Here is a 22,595-nt window from a genome sequence, read left to right as displayed (position 1 = left end):
GGTTTAGGCCGTTGCCGAGTGGGGCGGGAGCCTCGGCGGTGACTCCGCAGCCCCAAGGAACGGCTCTTCCTTCCAACGGCTGAAGGAGCCCTCGAGGGGCGGGGGAGCAGCAGGAGGACTGAGGAAGGCTCCGGTCGCGAGAGGCCGCTGGGCGCATGCGCGCTCTCTCCGCAGGGCGCCAGGCGACGGAGGTGAGAGAGCCGCTTCCCTGCTTCTCCTCCTTCTCCTCCGCAGCCCCTGGGGCTCCCTCCAGATATATCTATATATAAATATGTATACGTGTCTGGAAGTGTAGATATATACGTGTGTGTGTATATATATATATATGCCTCTCTCTGTGTGTAAGTGTTGAAATGTGTGTAGATATATATATATACACACACACACATATATATATATGTAAGTGTTTGTTTATATAGGTGTGTGTAGGTCTGTCTATATATTGTGTGTGAATGTGTGTGTGTGTGTATGTATATAAACGTATACTTCTGTCTCTGTGTAGCTCTCTCTCTCTCTCTCAATATATATATATATATAGTATGTGAGTGTAGATGTGTGTGTAGATATATGTCTCTCTGTGTATATATAAATATGTTTGTGTATGTAGATATATATATGTGTGTGTGTGTGTGTGTGTGTGTGTGTGTGTGTGTATATGGTGTGCGAATGTAGCTATGTGTGTGTATGCATATATGTGTTGGCTGTGGTGGGCCATTGGCCCTGGCATCGTGAGGGGTCTGGGGCCTGGTGGCTGAGGTGGCAGTCTGGGCTGCCCTGGGGGAAAGGGAGGGGCTGCAGAGGCCTCCAGGGAACCGCCATGCCCCCTCTCTTCCCCCCCCTCAGAAAGCCCCCTGCCCCCCTCCTCTTTTCCCTCTCTGGTGTGCGCGCGCAGCCTCCTCTCCCTCCCTCCCTCCCCCCTGGAGCCCTGGCTGCACGTGCCCCACTATGGCAAGAGCAGACCCTGCCATTGTGGGGCGCAGGCAGGCAGGAAGGGTGGCACCACGTGGCCTCGCCGCAAAAGAGGACAAGGCGCCCCAAAAGGGAGGGCATTCCCAGGGGGGAGGAGGGGGACAACAGAGGACGTGGCCGAAGAAAAGCCAGCATCCCTCACAGAAGAATACAAACATCCTCAGTCCAAATGGAGGGCGTTTTGGGGGATGTGCACCCCGGCAAAGGAGGGCATGCCCAGGTCCCCCTGGGCGCAGACCCTTCCTTCCTTCCAGGCGGTGGATAGAAGGGCTTGGGGCCCATGATCCCAGTGAACTCACCAACCATCACCACCATCGCCTCTGGCTTGTGCTAAGTGTCTCCCAAAACTACAGCTCCCAAGGCTCCATAGCGTGGAGCCAGGACTGTTAAAACAGTCTCCAAACTGGATTGTTTCTGCAGTACGGATGCACTGGTATGAATGGGTGGATCGTGTTTGGTTTTAACACAAAGCCCTGTGGGGCGGTCCTTTGCCATCTGTAAATATTAAATTCTGATTCAGTTGCATTTTGAGAATCATAGCTCAGCTGTTTCTTTGGCTTCTGTTGGCAACTCTTCTTTTCTTTTAAAATAATCCTGGTTGATTGAAAGAGAGCAGACATTTTGGGGAGTAGCCTAAGGCTGCATCCACACTGCAGAAATAATCCAGTTTGAGATCACTTGAACTGCCCTGGCTGCATGCTGTGGAATCCTGAGGTTTGTAGCTTGGAAGACGTTTAGCCTTCTCTGTCAGAGAGCTCAGGCCACTACAAACCTCAGAATTACACAGCATTGAGCCATGGTAGTTGAAGAGGTCTCAAACTGGTTTATTTATTCAGTGCCAATGTGAAATCAATAGCCCCGCTTGCGCTTAACTCATCTTTTCATACTTTGGGGAGAAAGGAAAGGAGAGGTTGACGGATTGAAAGAGGGGAACATGGTTGGTGTCCAGCATTCCTGAACCCTGTTGGTGACCAGTACCTCATTGGTATGCAACCCATTGCTTTGGGGAGGGGGATATCTGGCAAGCACAGTGTTCCCAGGGGATAGAAAAGAGCCAAATAGTGCAGGCTTTATTTCTGAACAAAGCTTCCCTCTCTCCCCACTCCCTGCCCGCTTTAAGCAACCATACCCATTGCCAGCCCTGGGTGATTTCTTAAAATCTAAATAGGAATCTGTCTTTAACATCATTTGGTTGATAGGAGGCTTCTTCACTCCCCCCTTCTTCTTTGTCAGCTAAAAAGATCTGGAAAACATGTTGGCTTCTGATTGTTTTTGAAAGTCTAAATATAAACGTTTCCTAAGCTTCAGTCTTGTGATGGTGGAAAGAGGTACCAGTCTGGGATAGTATATTACACACAATGTGGGGTTTCAGTTGTTATGAATGGTTAGATTGTGTTTTGTTTTAACACAAAGTGCTATAGGGTGGTGCTTTGCCATATGTAAATATTAAATGCTGATTCAGTTGCATTTTGAGAATCATAGCTCGGATGTTTCCTTGGCTTCTGTTGTTGAATTTCTTCATTCCTATTAAAATAATCCTGGTTGGTTGAAAGAGAGCAGATGTTTTTGGGAGCAGCTGACCTGCGACACTTCTGCCAAGACTAGTGTTTCTTACTATTTGCCATTAATTTGTATGTGTAGTTCACAAAGTACAGTCATTAGAAAATCAGCTCAGATTTGGGAAAAACAATTAACCAAATAATTTCTCTTCAGTTACTAGTTCAAAGATTGCAATGTTGAATATAGGCATCTTGTGTGGCCCTTGGCCATCGAATAAACTATTTCTATTCACAGCTACAGTTTAGTTAGCCTTTCTCCTAGGTATTCTCCATTACCATTTACTTTGATGCACCCTTCAATTTGCGTATGTGCATTTTAACTCAAACTATGATTGCTTAATATTTTTTTTAAAAAAACTTGTTTAATTTAAATCCTAACCTTGAATGATCTTTGTTCTTTGCCACTTGTTCATTGACACCCTTTCACTTGTGTCTTTGACATTCCATAGAGATGACAACATCACCAGCAATCTAAAGAAATTTGACTTTAAGGAAATAGTGCAGAGTATACTTAATTAAACCATATGGATATTATTATTGATTACATCAGCCTCAAGGAAGTCTCAGGGCCTGAACAGACAGGTCAAATTAAAGCTGCTTCAGGTCACTTTGAGGGTATGCTGTTTAAATGATGCATGCGTCATAAGATGTCAGAAGCTGCACCAAAGCCATGCTCCAGTCCCAAGGACTGGAGGGCAGCTTTGATGGAGCTTCTGGCCTCTTAAGATGTGTGTGTCATTTAAACAGCATACCTCCCAAAGTGAACCAAAGCAGCTTTATTTCGGCCTATCTGTTCAGGCCCTCAGTGTGGTGGAATAATACTTATGAACAATGCAATATTGTAAGACATTTGAACTCTACAAATGATGCTTAAAGAAGAAAAACACTGAAGGTTAAATCTTGACTTCATGACCCTCTTCTGAAAGTGAAGTAAGGGGCTGAATAGATAGCTTGTAGCCGCCCCTAATAAAGCTGGATTGGGGCCATGGCAAACACATGCTGCGCCCCAATCTGGCCAGAATCTGGCCGAAATAAGAGCCACTCCTATTTGGGGCAGATTGAAGCCACCCCACCGCAACTTCAGCCAGCTTGGAGGCATGTGGTGTCTAAACGCAATGGCGTGTAATTGCCGGCACAATTTCTTGGCACCTTGGGAGGGGGTGCATGTAAATACCATGCCCCCAAGCTGGCTGAAGCTGCTGGTCTGTTCTGGCCCTAAAACATTTTTAGTGTGCAGAAACAGTACATCAAATGTGGCTTGCTACAGCTTGTGGTTTTCTTATGCATTTGGTGTTATTAGCAGAAAAATGTCAGATTCATTCCTGATCATAACACTATGCTTATTTAAAAAACAAATCGAGGAATATGGGTATCCAGAGAAACATACTAAATACTCCATCCCTTGCATTCCCCTGATTAAGTATAAAGTTATGGAGAGCTGTTTTCTATTACAGTACACAGGCACCTACTAGGTGGAAAGGTTTCCACTTGTCATTCTCCTCGCTTCATCCACAATTAGCTATCTTTAGGATGATAACATAATAAAATGAAGCAAAGCATAAACATAGTTTGTATCTTGCTTATATCTAGGCGGGGCCTACTAGAGCCTTGTTGGCTTTACATGAACACGAGTCTAATAATAGGTGTTCTTCCATCATAGTAACTGAATGAGTAGCTGGAACTCTGCTGGACTGGAAGCAAAATGGGGTGAGAGTTTCTAGCTCTTGTGGCTTCATCTTAAATACTTTCTGAAGGCACATTATCATCTTTCACAAAATTAATCTGTATTCCTGTGCACACTTTGGTGTAAGCCACCTTGAACTCAGAGAGATTTTCTTCTGATTAAACATGCAAGAAATCCATTTGGCTGCAAAGCTGTCTTGTAGCATCACAATATGCTATTATTTGCACTTTCAAACAGAAAATCAGCTTTTAATAATTTGTAAGTTTCATGTTTAATCATATCTGTTCATAATTAAATCATCCAGGATTATAGAAATGTTTACTTTAACATAACTTTGGTTCAGAATATGGTTCTGCACCAAAGCTTCATACTGCAAGGGAGGGATATATTTGAAATATGTATAAGCCAATCTTCCCCAAACGAGTACCCTGTAGAGACTTGTACTTCAGTTCCCATGTGCACCAGTGAAAATGAGGTTAGAAATTATGGTAATTGTAGGACAAGGCATATGGAAAGTACCAGCCTGAGGTGGATCAAGGTAAGCTTAACCTTGCATCCTTGAGATAATTGCATAATGGTAACAAAATCAGTGAAGTAAAGTATGGTTTCTTACCCCGTTTTATGTATATTCCCAATGGGACTGCTATTGATGTCAACTAACTGGCCCCGAGTACTGCTGTCTGAGTGTTACACAAAAAGCATTGCAGTAGATAGCACTGTGGTAACCTATCACAGAATATACCAAAAATGTGACTGTGACAGTCTGTAGCTCAATCAGACAAAATTAAGTTCTGTATCTGAGTTACTATGGTAACCCTAGTATTTCTAAAGGAATAGGAAATTTGTGATGCAAGAACTGCTTTAATAAATCTGTGCAATGCAGTTACATGAGTGGTTTTCATTTTTCAGAATGTTTGTGAAGCTTTAAATTGAAACTACTTTAAACTGTCTCTGTCAGGGTGGGCATTGGTACAAATTTTCACATTTATATTAATAACACAATTGAATTTCAGAAGTAATGTTACACATGTAAATTGTGTGAGTTTCTAGTCCATGAAGTATACATTAGTCATAATCAGGCACTGTCAGATTTTTAGTATTACTTCAGAATGAAGAGTATGGCCTTAATGAAACAATTATATAGAAGTATTTCCCAGTTTATATTTAGTGCATGACTGGCCACTAAATGCTGTTGCTTTGAACCAAACCATTTTTTGAGGAAAAATGAGTATTAGTTTATTCAAACAGAACTTATCCAAATTGCTTTCTGTAGCCTATCAACTAATTCAGTCCAAAGAAAGTTTAGATTTGGATGTTGTTGTGCTTGTCCCCCCCCCCCAACATATGCTAGAAGCCCCAGTAAGAACAGTTTGCAACTATATGGGTCAATACAGTGCTTAGAAAGGTTCTGAAAGAAAGTGTGCCCCGCTGCCCCACTCTCCCTGCCTTGGCAGTGATTTCTGAAAGAGTTGTTGAGACAGGGAGTATGTGTGAAAGAGGTGATTAACCTTCTCAAACTGATGTTAAAAGCATCTCTCCCCATCCTTGTCCTCTCTCTCTGGATCTATGCTGCCCACCAAGCCCCATTTCCTTTCCCTTCTCAATCCAGTGTTAAACATTCTCCCCATTCTCCTCCTCTCTCTCTGGACACTAAGCACCAGTGCCCCCACATTTCTTCCCTTTTCAGTCTGATATTAAAACTTTCTCCAGCACCAGGGAAGTGGCGTTAGATGGTCAGGAGAAGTCCAGAAAAGAAGGATTGAAGGAAGTGTTGTTTTCCCCTTTAGATCTTTTGTTACATCCCCTTAACTTTTATCCTCGATTTATCCACAGGTCATATCGGAATCCATGACTTTAGCCCTGTCCTCAACTTATACATGAGGTCGACTTGTACACGAGTATATATGGCACTCTAGATCCCTCCATGTTGGATATCTGTCAGCCAGTGTTGTAATCTTCCATTTTGCAGCAAGGTGCTGCATGATGTGGTAGCTTCTCAATCTCACAGGTCTCTGGATTATCTAAGCATCATCTTGGTGGATGACCAGGAGTCCAGAATATGGTGATCTGAGACTCCTGTTTGACTCCATGGTTATTGGTCTGTGGAGTCCCCCAAGGTTTTGTTCCCCATGCTGTTTAACCTTTACGTGAAAACAGTGGGAGAGGTTTTATGGAGTTTTGAGGTCAGATGTCAAAAGTAAGCTGATGATAATCATATTTTATTTCTCCATTCTCTCTAACCAAGGAAGATGTTTCTTTGTTGAACAAGCGTCTGTCATCAGCAATAGACCAAATGAGGGCAAACAAATTGAATTGTTTGCCCTCATTTTATCAATTACTGATGACAGACAATTGTTCAACACAAACTTCTCCCTTGGTTAGGTAGAATGGAGAAATAAAATGGGGTTATCATCAATTTACTGTTGACATCTGATCTCAAAACTCCATAACTCTATCACATCCAGGGACCTGAATAAGTGTCTGTCATCAGACCAAATGAGGGCAAACAAAATGAAGTTTAATCATGACAAAATAGGGGTGCTCCTGGTCATGCTAAGAGTAGATCAGGGAATAGAGGTTCAGGATGGGATTACAGCTTCTGAAGATGGAGGTTTACAGTCTGAGTGTACACCTGGACTCAGTATTGAGCCTGGAGCTCTAGGTCTCAGCAGGAGTGCACTTGCACAGTGAAAGCTAGTGTGCTATCTGCAATAGCATTCACATTTCTATACCACTTCATACTGAAGTAAGTGGTCTTTAAGCGGTTTACAGTTTACAAGCCAGTTGCCCCCAACAAGCTGGATACTCATTTTACTGACTTATGAAAGGATGGAAGTCTGAGTCAACCTTGGAGCTCTCAGGATCGAACTCACAGTGTGGCTGTAGTACTGTTATTTAACCACTGTGCCATCATCTGCGCTCATTCTTAGACACGTCTGATGATCTGGCCGCGGTGACATGCTTTGTGTATCACTGTAGCATGCTTTGTGTGGGGCTGCCTTTGGGAAATGCCCAGAAACCAAACTTGGCCCAGAGAGCTGCAGCCAATTGGTTAATGGGGGCTGGCTACAGGAAGCATATATTAATTATACAGACGTTATTGACATAATTCAAAGTGCTCATTATAACCTATACGGCTGAAGCTGAAGTCCAAGCTGTCTGAGAGACTATTTTCCAATAGGACCCTATCCATGTTCCGAGATCTTTGGGAGAAGGCCTCCTCTCAGTCCTACCACCTTTGGAAGCTCATTTTGTGCAAAAAAAGGAGGGCCTTCTCAATGATGGTTCCCAGGCTTTGGAACTCCCTACATAGGGAGACTAGCATATCTCTGTCCTTGTTGTCCTTCTGTCAGCAAGTGAACATCTTTCTGTCCCAACAGACTACAGAATGGATTGCTAGGGCATTTACTAGTGTCTTTCTGTTTTTAATGGATGTTTTAATTAGTCTAATTCAATGAGTAATTTAATTGCATTTTAATAATATTGTTTTGTATGTTTTCGTTTATTACTTCATATATATTTATATTTGTTTTAATTTTTGTAAACTGTCTTGAGTCTCACTTTTGGGGAGAAAGGTAGGAGGTAAATGTTTTGTTAAAACAGCAGTTTTGAGTTAACTTAAATACCTGACAAAGTCTCAGCCAGGTGTTTAAGTTTATCAGTGTATGTGAAGACTGATAACACGCTCCTTTTCTCGCTTGTCTAATCTTCAGTTCACTGATATCTAGGGTAGGGTCTCTGGATATGATACTGTGAAACTGACCTGTATCACATTGTGCAGCTCTTTGAAAATGTAGGGCAAGCATCATGATTTGCATCTTTCTGGATTCTGTTAGATTTCACCCTATGCCCACATCTGTGTAAATGTGCTGTATGCCTGAGCATTTATTATCTGTACTGCATCCAGAAAATGTGGGTTTATATCCACAAAAGCTCATGTGAAAATAAAAACCAGCTAGTCTTGAAGATGTTGCCACATTCCATCCCCCCCATTCCTCCTTTTTATATTTTGATTCTTGTTATCTTAACTGTATATAATAGATCATATGGTGAAGGGAAAGGAGGCCCAGAATACAGGGCATTTGATGCCTGGGTGTGGATTTTCTCCAGATCAATTTGGTGTACTGTGTCCAGGGACACTTCACTGGCTTTTGAAAGAGGAGGAACTGATAGCTAGAAACCTTCAGGGTTGAGTTATTAGGCTAGAAAAGAAGAGGCAGAAAGAGTGATGTCTGTTGTGAGAGATTGTTAGCTGGTAATTACATGCTCTAGTCTAGAGTAAGGATGGATATCTTTCCGGGGGCAGGAGATGTAAATTCGACCCATAATTCATCAGTTGCCTTACCACCGTGCAGTAAGATGCAAATTTCTGTATTGAGTCGTGTTTTGGACTCAATGGCCTATGGGACCCCTTCCAGCACTATGAGTGCATGAAAATTTGGTGGCACATCTGTGGGAACTTGGGACCCGCACAAAGGAGCACAGGGTCCATGCCAGCCATGTTTCCCATCATGGTTCTAAAAAGTGAAATACTGGTCTACTATCTCTCATTTGCTTCTCAAATTCAGGCCCCATATTATTTAGTGGCTGCAACATGAATGTGCATGCTTGTGTGTGTGTGTGTGTGTGTTCACGTTGCCACCATTGAATTATATGGAGTGGGGGGATCTATTAGCTTTCAAATTAGTTGATCCAAAGCCCACCAATAGGGAGGGCCCACTGTACACCTTATACCCCAAAGCCTGGGGGGAAAAAATACAGGTGATTGAATGCAACCAAGCTAATAAGTGGTTCCATGGCATCATTGGAGGTGGCAGGAAGCCTCAGCCTCCAGGTGTGCATTCTTTGGGGTCCCCCATCTCTGGGGAGTCACCTGCTTCCACCTTCTAATGAACAAGCAGGAGCACCACAGCCACCACTTTGATGCTAGAATCAGGTAGCTAGTTGGGTTCCCAGGAGGTGGCACAGCCTGAAGAATGTGCACCTGGCATTTGGTGTTTACAACCACCTCTGCTGCTGCCCTACTCCATTTTGTATATGAGGATAGCATCTGGTCTCATGAGGTCAGGTGTGGAATTTTTCATTTGTAGAGTCATGGTGGTGCTCAAAAGGTTTTGGGTTTCAGAGCATTTCAGATTTTAGATTGGGAATGTTCGACCTTATATTGCGGTGGTCTGTTTATGCTGTAGTTTGTTTATATTGTTACTTTCAGAATTGCATACATAGTTACTCGGAGTTAGGGAGCCGGGGCCCTCTTCTAAAATTATGCCGCCTTCCACTTTTTCTCTTTCCTCTCCTCCAGATCTCTGTAGATGGGCATAGTGACCTAAAATTAGCAACACAAGAAGTTAGTTTTGTTATGTCTTCTGGAAACCTCTTTTACAGCTGCAGAGCAGGGAAGAAATACTTGATAAGTATATAAAATACAGCGGAACATATCCACAGGATCTTCATTTACCCATACCTGAAAAAAAAAAACTCTCTAGGCATATGGAGGCCTTCCAGACAACTCAGTTTCAACTTCTACCAGAAATATAATGGACCCTTGTTATACGCTGGAGTTTGGTTCCAAGATCCCCCATGTATAACAAAATCCATGTATGCTCAAGTCCCATTAAATATAATGACACAGCAAAATGGAAAATCAAGGTTTGATATTTGAAATGTATCCTTTTTTTGAACATTTTCAAACCGTGGATACTTTAAATCGTGTATAAAAAATCCATGTATAAGAAGGGCCGACTGTACAGGGTTTGCCATTATCTGCTATTTTCACTACAGTTGTCTCTCCACCTTTGCAGCTTTGACTTTTGCAGGTTTGATTATTTGCAGATTTGATTAATATGTTCTCCCTAGGAATCTCTAGGTTATCCAGTGCAACTCTTGCTGGAAATAGACCATAACCTGTGCTGGAGGACTCAGAGGTTACTAGAGGAAACACTTCTCTAGGCATTTGTAAGTCCTCCAGCAACATGTGGCAGATGTTGACCATAGAGTTGCACTGGAGGACCTAGAGATTCTTATAGAAGTATTTCTCCACTTTCTATGAAAGTGGAAAGTGGTTTTCCCACTTTCACAGGGGTCCTGTGCCGCTAACCCCAGTGAATGTGGAACTGTATTTGCACTAAGACTGGGAATGTATCCCCCATGGATATGAGAATCATACTATAATTCAAAACAGCCGCTCTTTTCTTAGCTTTATCTACTTCATATCACAGTTATAGAACACCAGGGATTCATTCCTCTCAAATCCAGTGTGGATCAGTGATAATATTCTCCCGCGTGGCATCAAACCTACCCAGTTGGTTGATAGGTGGAGGTCAATCTGAGCAGATTCCCATTATTACCCCATTCAAGCTTTTAGTACATTGTTTACTACAGACTTAAAATTAAATTATTTATAAAGTTAAAAACATCAAACATTTAAAATATTAAAATGTATGAAACTGTATACACTCAAACTCAACTTTTGTGGATTTGATTATTCACGAGTTTTCCATCAACAATTAAATTAGATTTTTTTCTTCTAGATTTGACCATTTTTTTCTTTGGAATGAAGGAGCCCAATCGTCTTTGAGGCCCTCCTGTGGCACTTATGCTCTTTCATTCCAAAGGTAAATGGGATGTCAGCCATGCTTCCCTAAGGCAGCAGCGTTCACCAGGCATCAGCTTCTGCCTTTGGAAGGCTCAGAGGTGCCTTGCTGTTACCCTTACTTGTTCCAAAGGTAAAGTGATGGCAGTCATGCTTCCTAGAGGCAGGGGAGCCCACCAGCCATTGGCCTCTGCCTTTGGGAGGAGCAAAGGGAAGTACCTTTCTGTTCTCCTTGCTTGTTCAAAGGCAGAAGGGGTGGCACCTGTGCTCCCTGGGGTGGTATCTGTGCCTACCAATCATCAGTGTCTGTTTCTTAATGAGCGAGCACAGGCACCACAGCAGGATCTCATAGATGCTTGTTCTCATTAATTCTAAAAGTGGGTGGTTGGTGTCTGCTTTCATGAGTCCTGCACCCATAACCCTATGTATGTGGAGGGATGACTGTGCAAACCTTAAAACCTGAGTCACACAGTATCCGACCTGTGTAAGTTTGAAAAAGCCTGATAACACAAAATTGTTTTTACTTGCTATCAAAAGGAGAATAGAGATGGGGTCATCGTGGCCTCTCTAAGGAGGAAATTCCAACCTCTGGGAGTAGCCACCAAAAAGACAGTCTCCCTTGTTCCCATCCAATGAACCTCGGGGTGGTGGGACTGAAAGAAGTGCCTTTCCAGTTGTGTGCTCCCTGTAGTCAGCTCCAGTTAACAATCAGGTTGCAGCTCTTTGGATCAACTGAAGCTTCTAAGCACTTTTCAAAGGCCCCACATAGAGTACCTTACAATAATTCAAACGGGATGAAATCAAGGCATTTACTACTATGGCCAGATCTGACTTCTCCAAAAACAAGGACAGTTGGTACAGTAGCTTTAACTGCAAAAGCACTCCTAGCCACTCCTGGGCCTCTGGGTTTAGAGCTGAATCCAGAAGTACTCCCAAACTGCAAACCTGCATTTTTAGGTGGAGTGTAACCCCATCTAACACAGATTTAATCCCTATTCCCATGTCTGTCTTTCGACTGACCAGGGACATCTCTGTCTTGTCTGGATTAAGCTTCAGTTTGTTCATTACAATTGTCATGCACCATCTTAGCACAGGAAACAGCTTTGTTGGAATTAAGTGGAAAGAAGTGATAGAGCTCAGTATCATCAGCCTACTGGTGGCACCAGACTCCAAAACTCAGGACGACCTCTCCCCTTGATTTCCTGTAGCTTTTAAATAGTACAGGGGACAAAACTGAAACCTGACAGACTCCACAGGCCAATGGCCAAGAAGTCAAGCAGGAATTCTCCAGCATCATCTTCTGAAAGCATCTCTCCAGGAAAGAACTGAGCCATGACAGAACAGTACCTCCAAGCCCCATCCCAGAGAAATTGATTCAGAAGGATACCATGGTCAATGGTATCAAAAGCCACTAAGAGATCCAACAGAAAATAGGTGACCAAAGCTGTCTCTGTCCCATAACCAGGTCTGAAACCAGGCTGAAATGGATCTAGGTAATTGGCCTTATTCAGAAATCCCAGGAGAAACCACCTAAGAAGCTATAGTATCTTGCCCAAAAATAGAAAGTTGGAGATTGGCACCTCACCCATTCTCCAAGATTTTTCAAAAATGATGGCAATTTGTTCAGAGAGTATGTCAGTAAGCGTCTTCAGTACCGTGGGATGCAGTTCAATCTAGCAGATTTGAACTCATTTAGGTTAACTAGGTCATTTCTGATGAACTCCTTCTTAATCTTGATTTGCAGTTCCCTTCCCAAGGTCTCTGATAATGCACAGAAGGACACCCTTCTCTTTTTGGGAAGAAACTGAAGTATCTTGTATTCTATGGAATTTCAATTTGAAGATTTCATTTCATTTAATGAGATATTGCAATAGCAAGTGCATTTCTATACCACTTAGCAATGATCTAGCACTCCCTAAGTGGTTTAAAATGTGTAAGCCAATTGCCCCCAACAAGCTGGGTACTCTCATTTTACTGACCTACGAAAGGACAGAAGTCTGAGTTGACCTTGGATCCCTCCTGTAAGATCAGATGTAGAAAGTTGTGGCTGAAGTACCAGCATTTAGCCACTGCTCCACCTCCTTTGCTTTGAGGGAGATTTCTGACAGCAAGTCAATTAGGGAAGGGATGATCTGATGAGGAAAGATTGTTTAATAGGTTGTTTAAAGAGGGGTTTGATCCTAATAGAGGGAAGAAGGGGTATGAGTGGATTTTGTGCTGAGAGAAAGGAGAAAAATTGAGCAGGCTGAATATGAGGGAGCACTCTGGTTTTGAAGGAGATGGTTTGTACTTTCTAGCTCAGTGCCTGTTTCTGCCACATACACAGGAACTCTTAGTTTTGCCGTCTGTGAAAGTTTCTGTTTGATCAGGAAAGTGTTAAGCTTAAAATGCAGTGTTGTGTTAAGCTTAAAATGCAGTGTTTTGTACACTATCTAATTGTTTCCACAATGTTTGGTTGACAGTCAAGATTTGTATTGCTGGAGAGAGGTAATTATGAGAGTTGAGTTCCTCTTTAAACTCAGGTTTATAAGTTATGTAGGCATTCTAGATCAAGCCTTCATGCTAGACCCAAAAGTGGCATTTGTAGTGTGGTGTTCCTTTCACCAGCTTTGCTTTAGTAAGGTGTTCCTGGCCCCAACTGTTTGTATTCTAGTAAAATTAGGCTTCATTGTTGTATGCCTTCAAGTGGTTTCTGACTTATGGTGACTCTATGCCTAAACTATGATACAGTTTTATTGGCACGTTTCTTCAGAGGGGATTTGCCATTCCATCCTTTGAAGCTGAGAGAGTGTGACTTGACTAAGGTCATCCAGTGAGTTTCCATGGCCAAACAGATTTGAACCCTGGTCTGCCAGCATCCTAATCCAATGCTCAAACCATTACACCATGTTGGCCTTGCTACAATAAATTGTACATGGAGCAGCCTTTGAAAAGTACATTCAGAAATGTTTGTTGCCTTGAGCTCTATTTTTCTTTTTTAAAATTGCCATATGCATTTCCTAAAACTGCTGTTTTGCCTGTTTCTGACCAGAGCTTAGAAGTACTGTAACTTGTCACATTTCAAAAGGGTTATAAGGGCACCGTGAGTTGTTTTTGTAAGCTAACAAAATGACCAGTGAAAATTAACATTATTGCTTTTAAAAGTTACTCTTCTGAATGGCTGATTTGCAGGCTAGGGGATTTGGGGCTATAAGTAGCAACTCATGCTAATATATTACTTTCCTTAAAATATTTAAAGCTCTGATTGGCTTAGGAGAAGGATTTAAATATTGTTTTATAAAAACAAATATTTGGTTTACACTGAACAAATTGTCATGTTTCTTAGGACAAATATAGGTATACTCTGTATATCCTAAGACAATATAATCAAAATGTTGCTTTGGAGTTTAAGTACTCTCATAAGTATTTTACAAGTATTGAATGTCAAAATGTAATATTGTGTTGAAAATGTATGTGTGACTGTATTTGGTCCTCTCCTCTACATGTGTTAAAAGTTCCTTTTATATTAGAATTTTTGGAACATGTTTGTTGGACTTCTCATGAAATCTAACACTTTTTCCCCTCTTATTTCAGATTGGAAGATGAATAATCTTTCTTTTAGTGAACTGTGCTGCCTATTCTGTTGTCCCCCATGTCCAGGGAAAATAGCTTCCAAGCTGGCATTTTTGCCCCCAGACCCTACTTACACCTTGATGTGCGATGAAAGTGGGAGTCGTTGGACTCTGCATCTTTCTGAACGAGCAGACTGGCAATACTCATCTAGAGAAAAAGATGCCATTGAATGTTTCATGACTAGAACCAGCAAAGGCAACAGGATTGCTTGCATGTTTGTGCGTTGTTCTCCTAACGCCAAGTATACCTTACTCTTCTCACATGGGAATGCTGTTGACTTAGGCCAGATGAGCAGCTTTTACATAGGACTTGGTTCACGGATTAATTGCAATATATTTTCATATGATTATTCTGGATATGGAGCAAGTTCAGGAAAACCAACAGAGAAGAATTTGTATGCTGACATTGATGCTGCTTGGGTAGCACTTAGAACAAGGTAAATAGAGGTATTATTTTATTATGTCTGAGAGTTGTGTGCATGCACATTAATAGTAAATTTCAGTAATTGTTATTTGTGAATGTCTTCAGTATATTTTCTTCATGAGAGGTTTATTGTAAACCAATAATCTGTTCATATTTTCCTATCTTATCCAGGCAGAAAAAGGAAATATTAATAATTAATTGTATTGTGAGAAAAGGGGCAGTTCCTGTTGGATATCAGAAAACAGTGTATGGCTACCAGTACATCGCTTACTTTATTCAATAAATACATTTCTGTTGCCAAGGAAAACCAAGTAGGAGGTTTTCTGTTGAAACCCTACTTGCTATTAAGTTCAGAAACTATGTTACTGTCTGCAGTGGTACCAGTCCAGTATAGTCAGGATGTAATGTCTAAATGCTTTCTTTAATTCAGAAGGGGAGAAGGGCCGTAATCCAATGTTCAGGTATGCTTATGTCTATCTACCTATAGGAGCTCTTTGGCATAACAGGGCCTTACTGAATAAATGAAGGCTCTCTGAATTCCTGAAATAAAGCTGTTTACTTTATCCACCTTTAAAATAATCTTAGACATAATGGTAAAGTGTTTCACTATTGTCATTCTTTTACTCAGTCCAACTGTTACATTAGAGGATGGGTGTGCATGCATACACATGCACACACCCAATCTGTCACCTTTCAGCTTTCTTCTGTTAATTGATCTATTTCCTGCTTCCTCCTTAAGAATGGGGAGAAGAGACAGAGATTGGTGGTGTCTCTGATTGTTAATTGTTACGCTTAGTATGCAGATTCAGTAGTATCAGATTGGACTCTTTCCATTTGGAATTAGCATTGTAGAACTGTGACAGAACCCCTTATGCGGGTTGACCTCCTCTTCCAGCACTTGGGCTCCACTCACTCACCTTGCCTGTTTACCCTTAGGATCTCTCCCTGGATCTGGTACTCGGGCCTCAAGGTGGCTCCCCTTCTGAACACGTGGCTATGTTGATCAGTGGATTCAGTTAGTAAAGTGTGACAAGTTCTCCCTCTCAATTCTTAAATGAAAACGATCAGACAAAGTAATAAAATATAAAACCAATAAATATTTATTATATAACAATTAAGTAAAACATGATCTCTCTGAGCTCTTTCCATATTCCCAGCTGTCAAAATGTTGTTTACATCTTACCAATTTCTGTCTTCCTAACTGCCTTCCCACTTTCTCTGACTGTCCTAACTAAGGGGTGAAACAGACCACCCATATTCTTGATTCTTGCTATCACTTGTGAAATGTGAAATCCAGATTTCTCAAAGATTAATATAGGTTAGATATTCTGTAACAGTCTGACATCTTTCTAACCAAATAGCCAGGAAAAACTTTTCTATGTGAGTTAGAATGTGTTTTGTGATATATAAAGGAGACATTCCTTGAGGCTGATTGCAGGGATTAACTAATTTCTGCGTTCATCATCCGCAGGTGAATTTTTAAGACCTATCTGCTGCCAGGTATTTATCCGTTGCAGTGTTCTAACACATTTTGATTGCTTGAAAATACATCTAAGGGTAGAAGAGAACTTTTAGTTGTGGAACTATTAACTTTTCTGTTTTTTCTCTACCCGATGGAGGGTTTACCATTCAAACATTTGCATATATTTATAGGCGGGTTACACACCGCCATTAAAGTACGTGCGGAGCGCGTACTAGGGTTAGGGAGGTGCGGTGCTTCCGCACCTCCCTAACCCTAATACGCGCTCTGCGCGTAAAAAGTGACGGCGGCCGTTCCAGACAGCCGCCGCCATTTTTACATAGCGGACGCTGTGCTTCCGCACGTGTCGCAGCGGCTATGACGCCGCGAGTGCGCCAGCGGCGCTTCGCAGCGTCATAGCCGTGCCGCAAGAAGGAGCTCCATTTTGGAGCTCCTTTTTTGCTCCGCGAGGGAGTCACGCGGTTTGGCTGCTGCGACTCCCTCGCAGAGCAAACAGCAGCGCCGGGAGACCGCTGCAAAGCGACGGTTTGTAACCCACCATACTGAGTAGAACTGAGGTATCATTTTTTTTACTGATGGTATGCCAAATTCTGCATAAAATGCTGCAGAAGGAAGTTATAAACACTAGAAATCTGAAGACTTGTGAGCTTTTGTTTTCTAACATTTTATTGGGAACTGGTATGTGAAGATTGGAAACGACATCATTCTAGATTAATGGCTGGAAGTGTGTAGATAAGTGAGTATTATGTGGAAGGATTTACATTACATTTCAGTAAGAGCAAGTAGTGCTGTCATCAATGAATTTCTGGAACCCTTTTGTTCAAAAGTGTAATTGCAAACTGCATTTGACAGATTTCTATTTAAAAAATGAAGGTCAGAGTTTTGACAGTTGTGAGCAGTACATTCATGATAGGTAAGTGATGAGAATAGGCAACCTTGCTGATGACGCAAGTTTACGTGTAGGAAATTTTGAGTTTTTGGTAGAATTGGTAAATGGAAGTATGGATATGTGGGGAAAATATGAATTAAACTGGGGCAGGCTATAAAGAGCATGACAACTCCCTTCTTAAAACAGCTCCACTGGCTGTCACTTGTTCTGGGCACAATTCAAGGTGTTGGTTATGACTACAGAGCACTATACAGCTCAGATCCAGGTTATCTGAAGGACTATTACTACTATATGAGCATGTCTGTATCTTTAGATCTTCATGGGAGGCCCTTCCCTTAACCCAACTCTTGTACAGGTACATCCTAGTGCAGTGGTTCCCAACCTTTGGGTCAGGACCCCTTTGGGGGGTCGAATGACCCTTTCATGGGGGTCGCCTAAGAGCATTGAAAAACACCTATTTAATTACAGTTATGAAGTAGCAACGAAAATAATTTCATGGGTTTGGGCCACCACAACATGAGGAACTGTATTAAAGGGTTGCGGCATTAGGAAAGTTGGGAACCACTGATCTAGTGGGAATACGGGAGAGGGCATTCTCCTAGTTCCAGAACTCCATTTCTGGAACAGTTAGACTGGTGTTCTCCTTGCTATCTTTTCATAGACAGATGAAGAACTTTTTGTTTCAGCAAGCCTTATGGGGGCTGACACTCAGAAGGAAGGGATCTTTCATGTGCTGTATTTATTTTGTTTCTGTTTTTCAACTGCTTTTAATTTTATTAATAATTTAATTATATTTTAGCTTTCATAAGATGTATATTTTAGTTGCATCTTTTTTAAACCTTTGTAAACTGCCTTAGTCCCCAACTGGAAAAAGGTATGATCTAAATGGAGATGATAATAATGAAAAATTCAGTTGTGTACTTTCACTAAATCATTTATAGTTTAACTAAAAATAAGATTTGTTAGTGAAATCTAACATCTTGATGATGTGGCCAGAAGGTCCTCCTTCATACAATTCCTTCTCCAAAATTACAAATCCTACTGAAACCCCAAAGATGTGGGAAGATAAAAAAATTATGGAGGACAGCATGGCTGACTGATTGGAAGATACAGTATATAACATTTTCTTGTAGGTCCTACATCTGTGTTTCCTGCAAAGCATAATTTCAAGTTAGATTCAATATGTGTCCCAGGGTTATTCTGTCTACTAGGATTTCCCAGCATTGTTCCTTTATATAGATAGCTGCTTAATTCATCTGGTGTATGACTGTTTTGAAATGACATTCTAATTACTTTTTCAGGTATGGAATCCGCCCTGAAAATGTGATTATATATGGCCAAAGCATAGGAACAGTGCCATCTGTGGATCTTGCTGCTCGTTATGAAAGTGCTGCTGTAATTCTTCATTCTCCTCTGACCTCAGGAATGCGAGTAGCTTTTCCTGATACTAAGAAGACCTACTGCTTTGATGCATTCCCAAAGTAAGATGTAGTATTCTTAGAAGGCCATACTGATCAGACATCTGGCATGGTTTTCACATAAAAGCCAGAAGAAAAGTAACTAAATGAGAAAAAGAAGGGTTTCATCCACAGCCATTTGATTGTGATTTTATTGTAAATAATCTTGTTAAAATATATTAAAAACAAACAGCTTCATTTACATACGGCTTCATACTGAACTAACAGTGTCTAAGCGGTTTACAACTGTAAGGTAGTTGCCCCCAACAATCTTTAGCGACCTCGGAAGAGTGCAAGCCTGAGTCAAGCTTGAGCCCTTTTTTCTGGTATTGAACTCGCAACCTTATGGTTTTGAGTGAGTGGCTGCAGTACAGGCATTTAACCACTGCACCACCATATCCAATATATGGATTGGATGTAACCCTGTATCTCTGAATGCAAAAGTTCCTTATGTTTGTGGAGGGAACTTGGTCTTCAGAGATTTTAGGGAGCAACTTCATCCAGTTTCCCCACACCATCTCCCATTGTGTTCTAGAAGGGTCCAACAGTTTCCCGGAACTGTGTGAGAGGTGACAGAAGGGATTGGTAAATAGCATTGGGCTACTTTGCTTCCATCTTCCAGCACCAAAAGAATCCTGCATAGCGCAACGCAGGGCCTGGTCCCATCTTTTTCTTTATCAGTTTCTAGTGACTTAAAACCTCCACTAAATCTTATTGAACATTGACCATCAAATATAGTACACCACATGAAGAATATTAGTTATTGGGTGGGTTTTTAAAAACTAATATTTTAAACAAATTATATGGAAAAATTAGTAAGTAAATTATCTAACACCTGTTTGTGATGTTGTGGATTTTTGTATACTGATTCTTTTTCTATGTTCTTGTAGCATTGACAAGATCTCTAAAATAACATCTCCAGTGTTAATAATCCATGGGACTGAAGATGAAGTGATTGACTTTTCACATGGCTTAGCTTTATTTGAACGCTGTCAAAGACCTGTAGAACCACTTTGGGTAGAAGGAGCAGGACACAATGATGTTGAGCTTTATGGACAATACCTTGAAAGATTAAAACAATTTGTGTCACAGGAACTTGTGAATTTGTAAATTGCTTTGTATAGTTACTTGCAGGTGAATTTAATTGCAGAACTGCAGATCTTGATAACCGCAGTGTAAAACCTGATGGTTTTGTTTTCAAATCAGGTCAGTTGCCTTCATATGTGTACAGGTAATGATTTGTAAACATAAATTAATGAAGGTTTTGATACCAGTATTAACTGGAACAATAGATGAGGGGGACAAGCTTGTGTAGTTCATATATTTTGTGCAAGTTTTCTTAGACTATACATAAGTCAGTTTGCAAGTTTTTCTTAAGATGTACAAAAATCATAAAGTGAAATTTTATGTAAAATCAGATGCTGTAAAACTGTTGCCAAATGGTTTAGCATATCAGAAAGAAGGTTATATACAATATTTTTAAAACATCTCAAACTTTACTGTGACCTCTTCTGTTGCCCAAGTGTAACTGAAGCAGTTGTAAAGTACAAATAGCCGTTACAAATGAAGGAATATGAAAGAAGAATGGAAGCAACTACTGGAAGTTACAAGCCCTATGGTAGAGGGAGCAAGTCAAAACAAGTGTTTTATTATCTTACGTGTCTTATTCTTGATGTTTCTTTTTTCCTGAATCATTAATGGCTAAAAATATATTTGGCCATTGTTTCTTTGCAAAACAAAGGCACAGAATCTTGATTCTCTTATAACTACTCCTATTAACACGGTCCATATTAAAGCAACTAAATACAGTACTTCAGCAGTTCCTCTGACATCAAAAGATCTTTATATGTGGCCACTTGGGCATTTTGAAATCGTGTAAAGAAGGAAAACTTGGATAACAATAAAAACCGTAATATTTGTTTGACTTTTTTGTATTGGCAAACATGCAAAGTTGCCATTGTCTTTTTTGGATTTGATTCCAATATTTGTAAGTGTAAAACTTAATTGTTTCAATTATTCTGAGAATTCTACTAATGTACTCCTATATAGTGAAACGAATGTTGACAACTCTAGTAAAATAAGTTGCCTTTCCCTTGAATACATTTTGCTTGAATAAAATATAAAATAGACCTAAAATGTAGCCTAATTTGTTAACAAAGTAATACTTAAATACACACTGTGCTTCGAATTTTAAAGCCTTACATAGTTTACTCATACTGCTCGTTTTGTGATTGTCCAGGAATATTATATATAATGTATTGTGAATGCTTAGATTTGAATGTGTTCAGCCTAAATAAGAGAAATTCCATACACTTGATGCTCAGTTTTTTCCTGCAAAACCTTGTGTAAGCTCCTGATCAGTCCATTCTCTGTGACACAAAAGAGTAAGAACATTTCCCAACGTTACTAAAGCATCTTGCCAAATTCTACTGGTTCTGTTTATATTGACATGTGTTTTCCTTCTCCAGATGTCTGTGCTATTTTCATCACCCATTTCTACTTGAGAGTTGGCTTGATTCAAGGCATTCTGTTAGTGTATACTTTAATTTTATGCAAACTGAGTCTGACTTATTATTAAGCCTTTGAGTAATTTTATGTTTTCAGAATGAAGGACTGAACAAACTAAGTATGCTAAATAAAGAGTTTTAAGAGTTATCATAATATAGAAAATTTATTGCAGAGTTACTGGTTGCAGTGTGGCCTCTACATAGAGCTCACTGTTGAAATGCTATACCAAACATGATGTAATAGAGTAACACATTTCATACTCTTCTCTCCATCCTGCACACCCCATTTAGTGCTGCTACTATCATAATTGCTTCAGATACTTTTGCTGTATTGTTTGGGTCATATGGAGATTTATCCACATGGTGCCCTATGTGAGAGACAATGGTTTGGCAGGGGAAGAATAGTAATAAATTTTCATGGAGTAACTGACCCATGGTTGCATGAATGAAGTTAAAAGGCTTTCTACTATTGGTAAGTAAAAGCTCAGACACCCACCCACCCCCCCCCCAGTTTATATCACAGTATCAAATTTAAAAAAACTGCTTGTTTAAATACATTTGTTTGGATCCACATTTAGTTAAATTTAAAGTAGAATCAGTATTTTTGTTCAAAGTACATAAGTCTAATTTGTCATGACTATAAACTGGATATCTGGGTCGGCTTTGCTTTACATTCATTGAAAGTTTAATTTGGCAAAAGTATGAACTGATAGCTTTTTGTAGCAGTGTCGAGAGCCAACATAGTGTGGTGGTTTGAGCATTGGACTGTGGCTCTGGAAGCCAGGGTTTGAGTCACTTCTCAGTCAAAGAACCTTTGGGGAGCCACACACTCTCAGTTTCAGAGGATGGCAAAGCCTCTTTGAACAACTCTTGCCAACAAAACCCCAAGATAAAATTGCCATAAGTCAGACACTACTTGAAGGTGTACAACAACTTTCAGTACTACATAGATTCATAACCATGTGACTAGAAAGCATTGCTGAACTTCCTGGAGCTGTTTTAAGTCCAAGTAGAATTTTGTAGACTTGATCTATAAACCTTAGTGCTAATCTGCTCCACTTAAGCATACTTCACTACCAGCATGGTTTGAGCGTTAGATTACAGCTCTGGAGACCAGGGTTTGATTCCCCCCTCAGCCATGAAATCCACTAGGTCACTTTTGACAAGTCACATGGTCTCAGCCTCGGGGGAACAAATCTTGCCAAGAAAACCCCATGATCAGTTTTCTAAACTTTAAAAACGAAATATCTTATAAATATCTTATAAAGAGAAAAAAGTTAATAGTGCCCCCCCCCCCAACAAAAAGTTACTGTAATATAGCTCAATTTAATTTTTGTCAGTCCATATTCACCTTGGGTGGGAATTGTGCATCCCTCAGTACACTGTTGATTTGCAGCTGCCGCCATCCCTCACCATTGGTTAT

The 22,595-nt window shown here is 40.7% G+C and overlaps 1 protein-coding gene across 1 annotated transcript; it reads left to right on the top strand.

Annotated features, from left to right (window-relative positions):
• Window positions 1-7: 7 nt before the first annotated feature.
• LOC149323650 (alpha/beta hydrolase domain-containing protein 17B) lies at window positions 8-20,801 on the top strand. The gene is made up of 4 exons (XM_089490627.1): window positions 8-191; window positions 14,378-14,852; window positions 18,510-18,689; window positions 19,556-20,801. Exons 2-4 carry the CDS (start codon window positions 14,386-14,388, stop codon window positions 19,773-19,775), a joined length of 867 nt encoding a protein of 288 aa, XP_089346753.1. The 5' UTR covers window positions 8-191; window positions 14,378-14,385; the 3' UTR covers window positions 19,776-20,801.
• Window positions 20,802-22,595: the final 1,794 nt, after the last annotated feature.

Source organism: Sceloporus occidentalis, unplaced genomic scaffold (genome assembly GCF_023333645.1).
Source record: "Sceloporus occidentalis isolate IW3139 unplaced genomic scaffold, rSceOcc1.0.p SCAF_1, whole genome shotgun sequence".
Lineage (NCBI taxonomy): Eukaryota > Metazoa > Chordata > Lepidosauria > Squamata > Phrynosomatidae > Sceloporus > Sceloporus occidentalis.
This window is presented reverse-complemented; position numbering and strand designations above follow the sequence as displayed.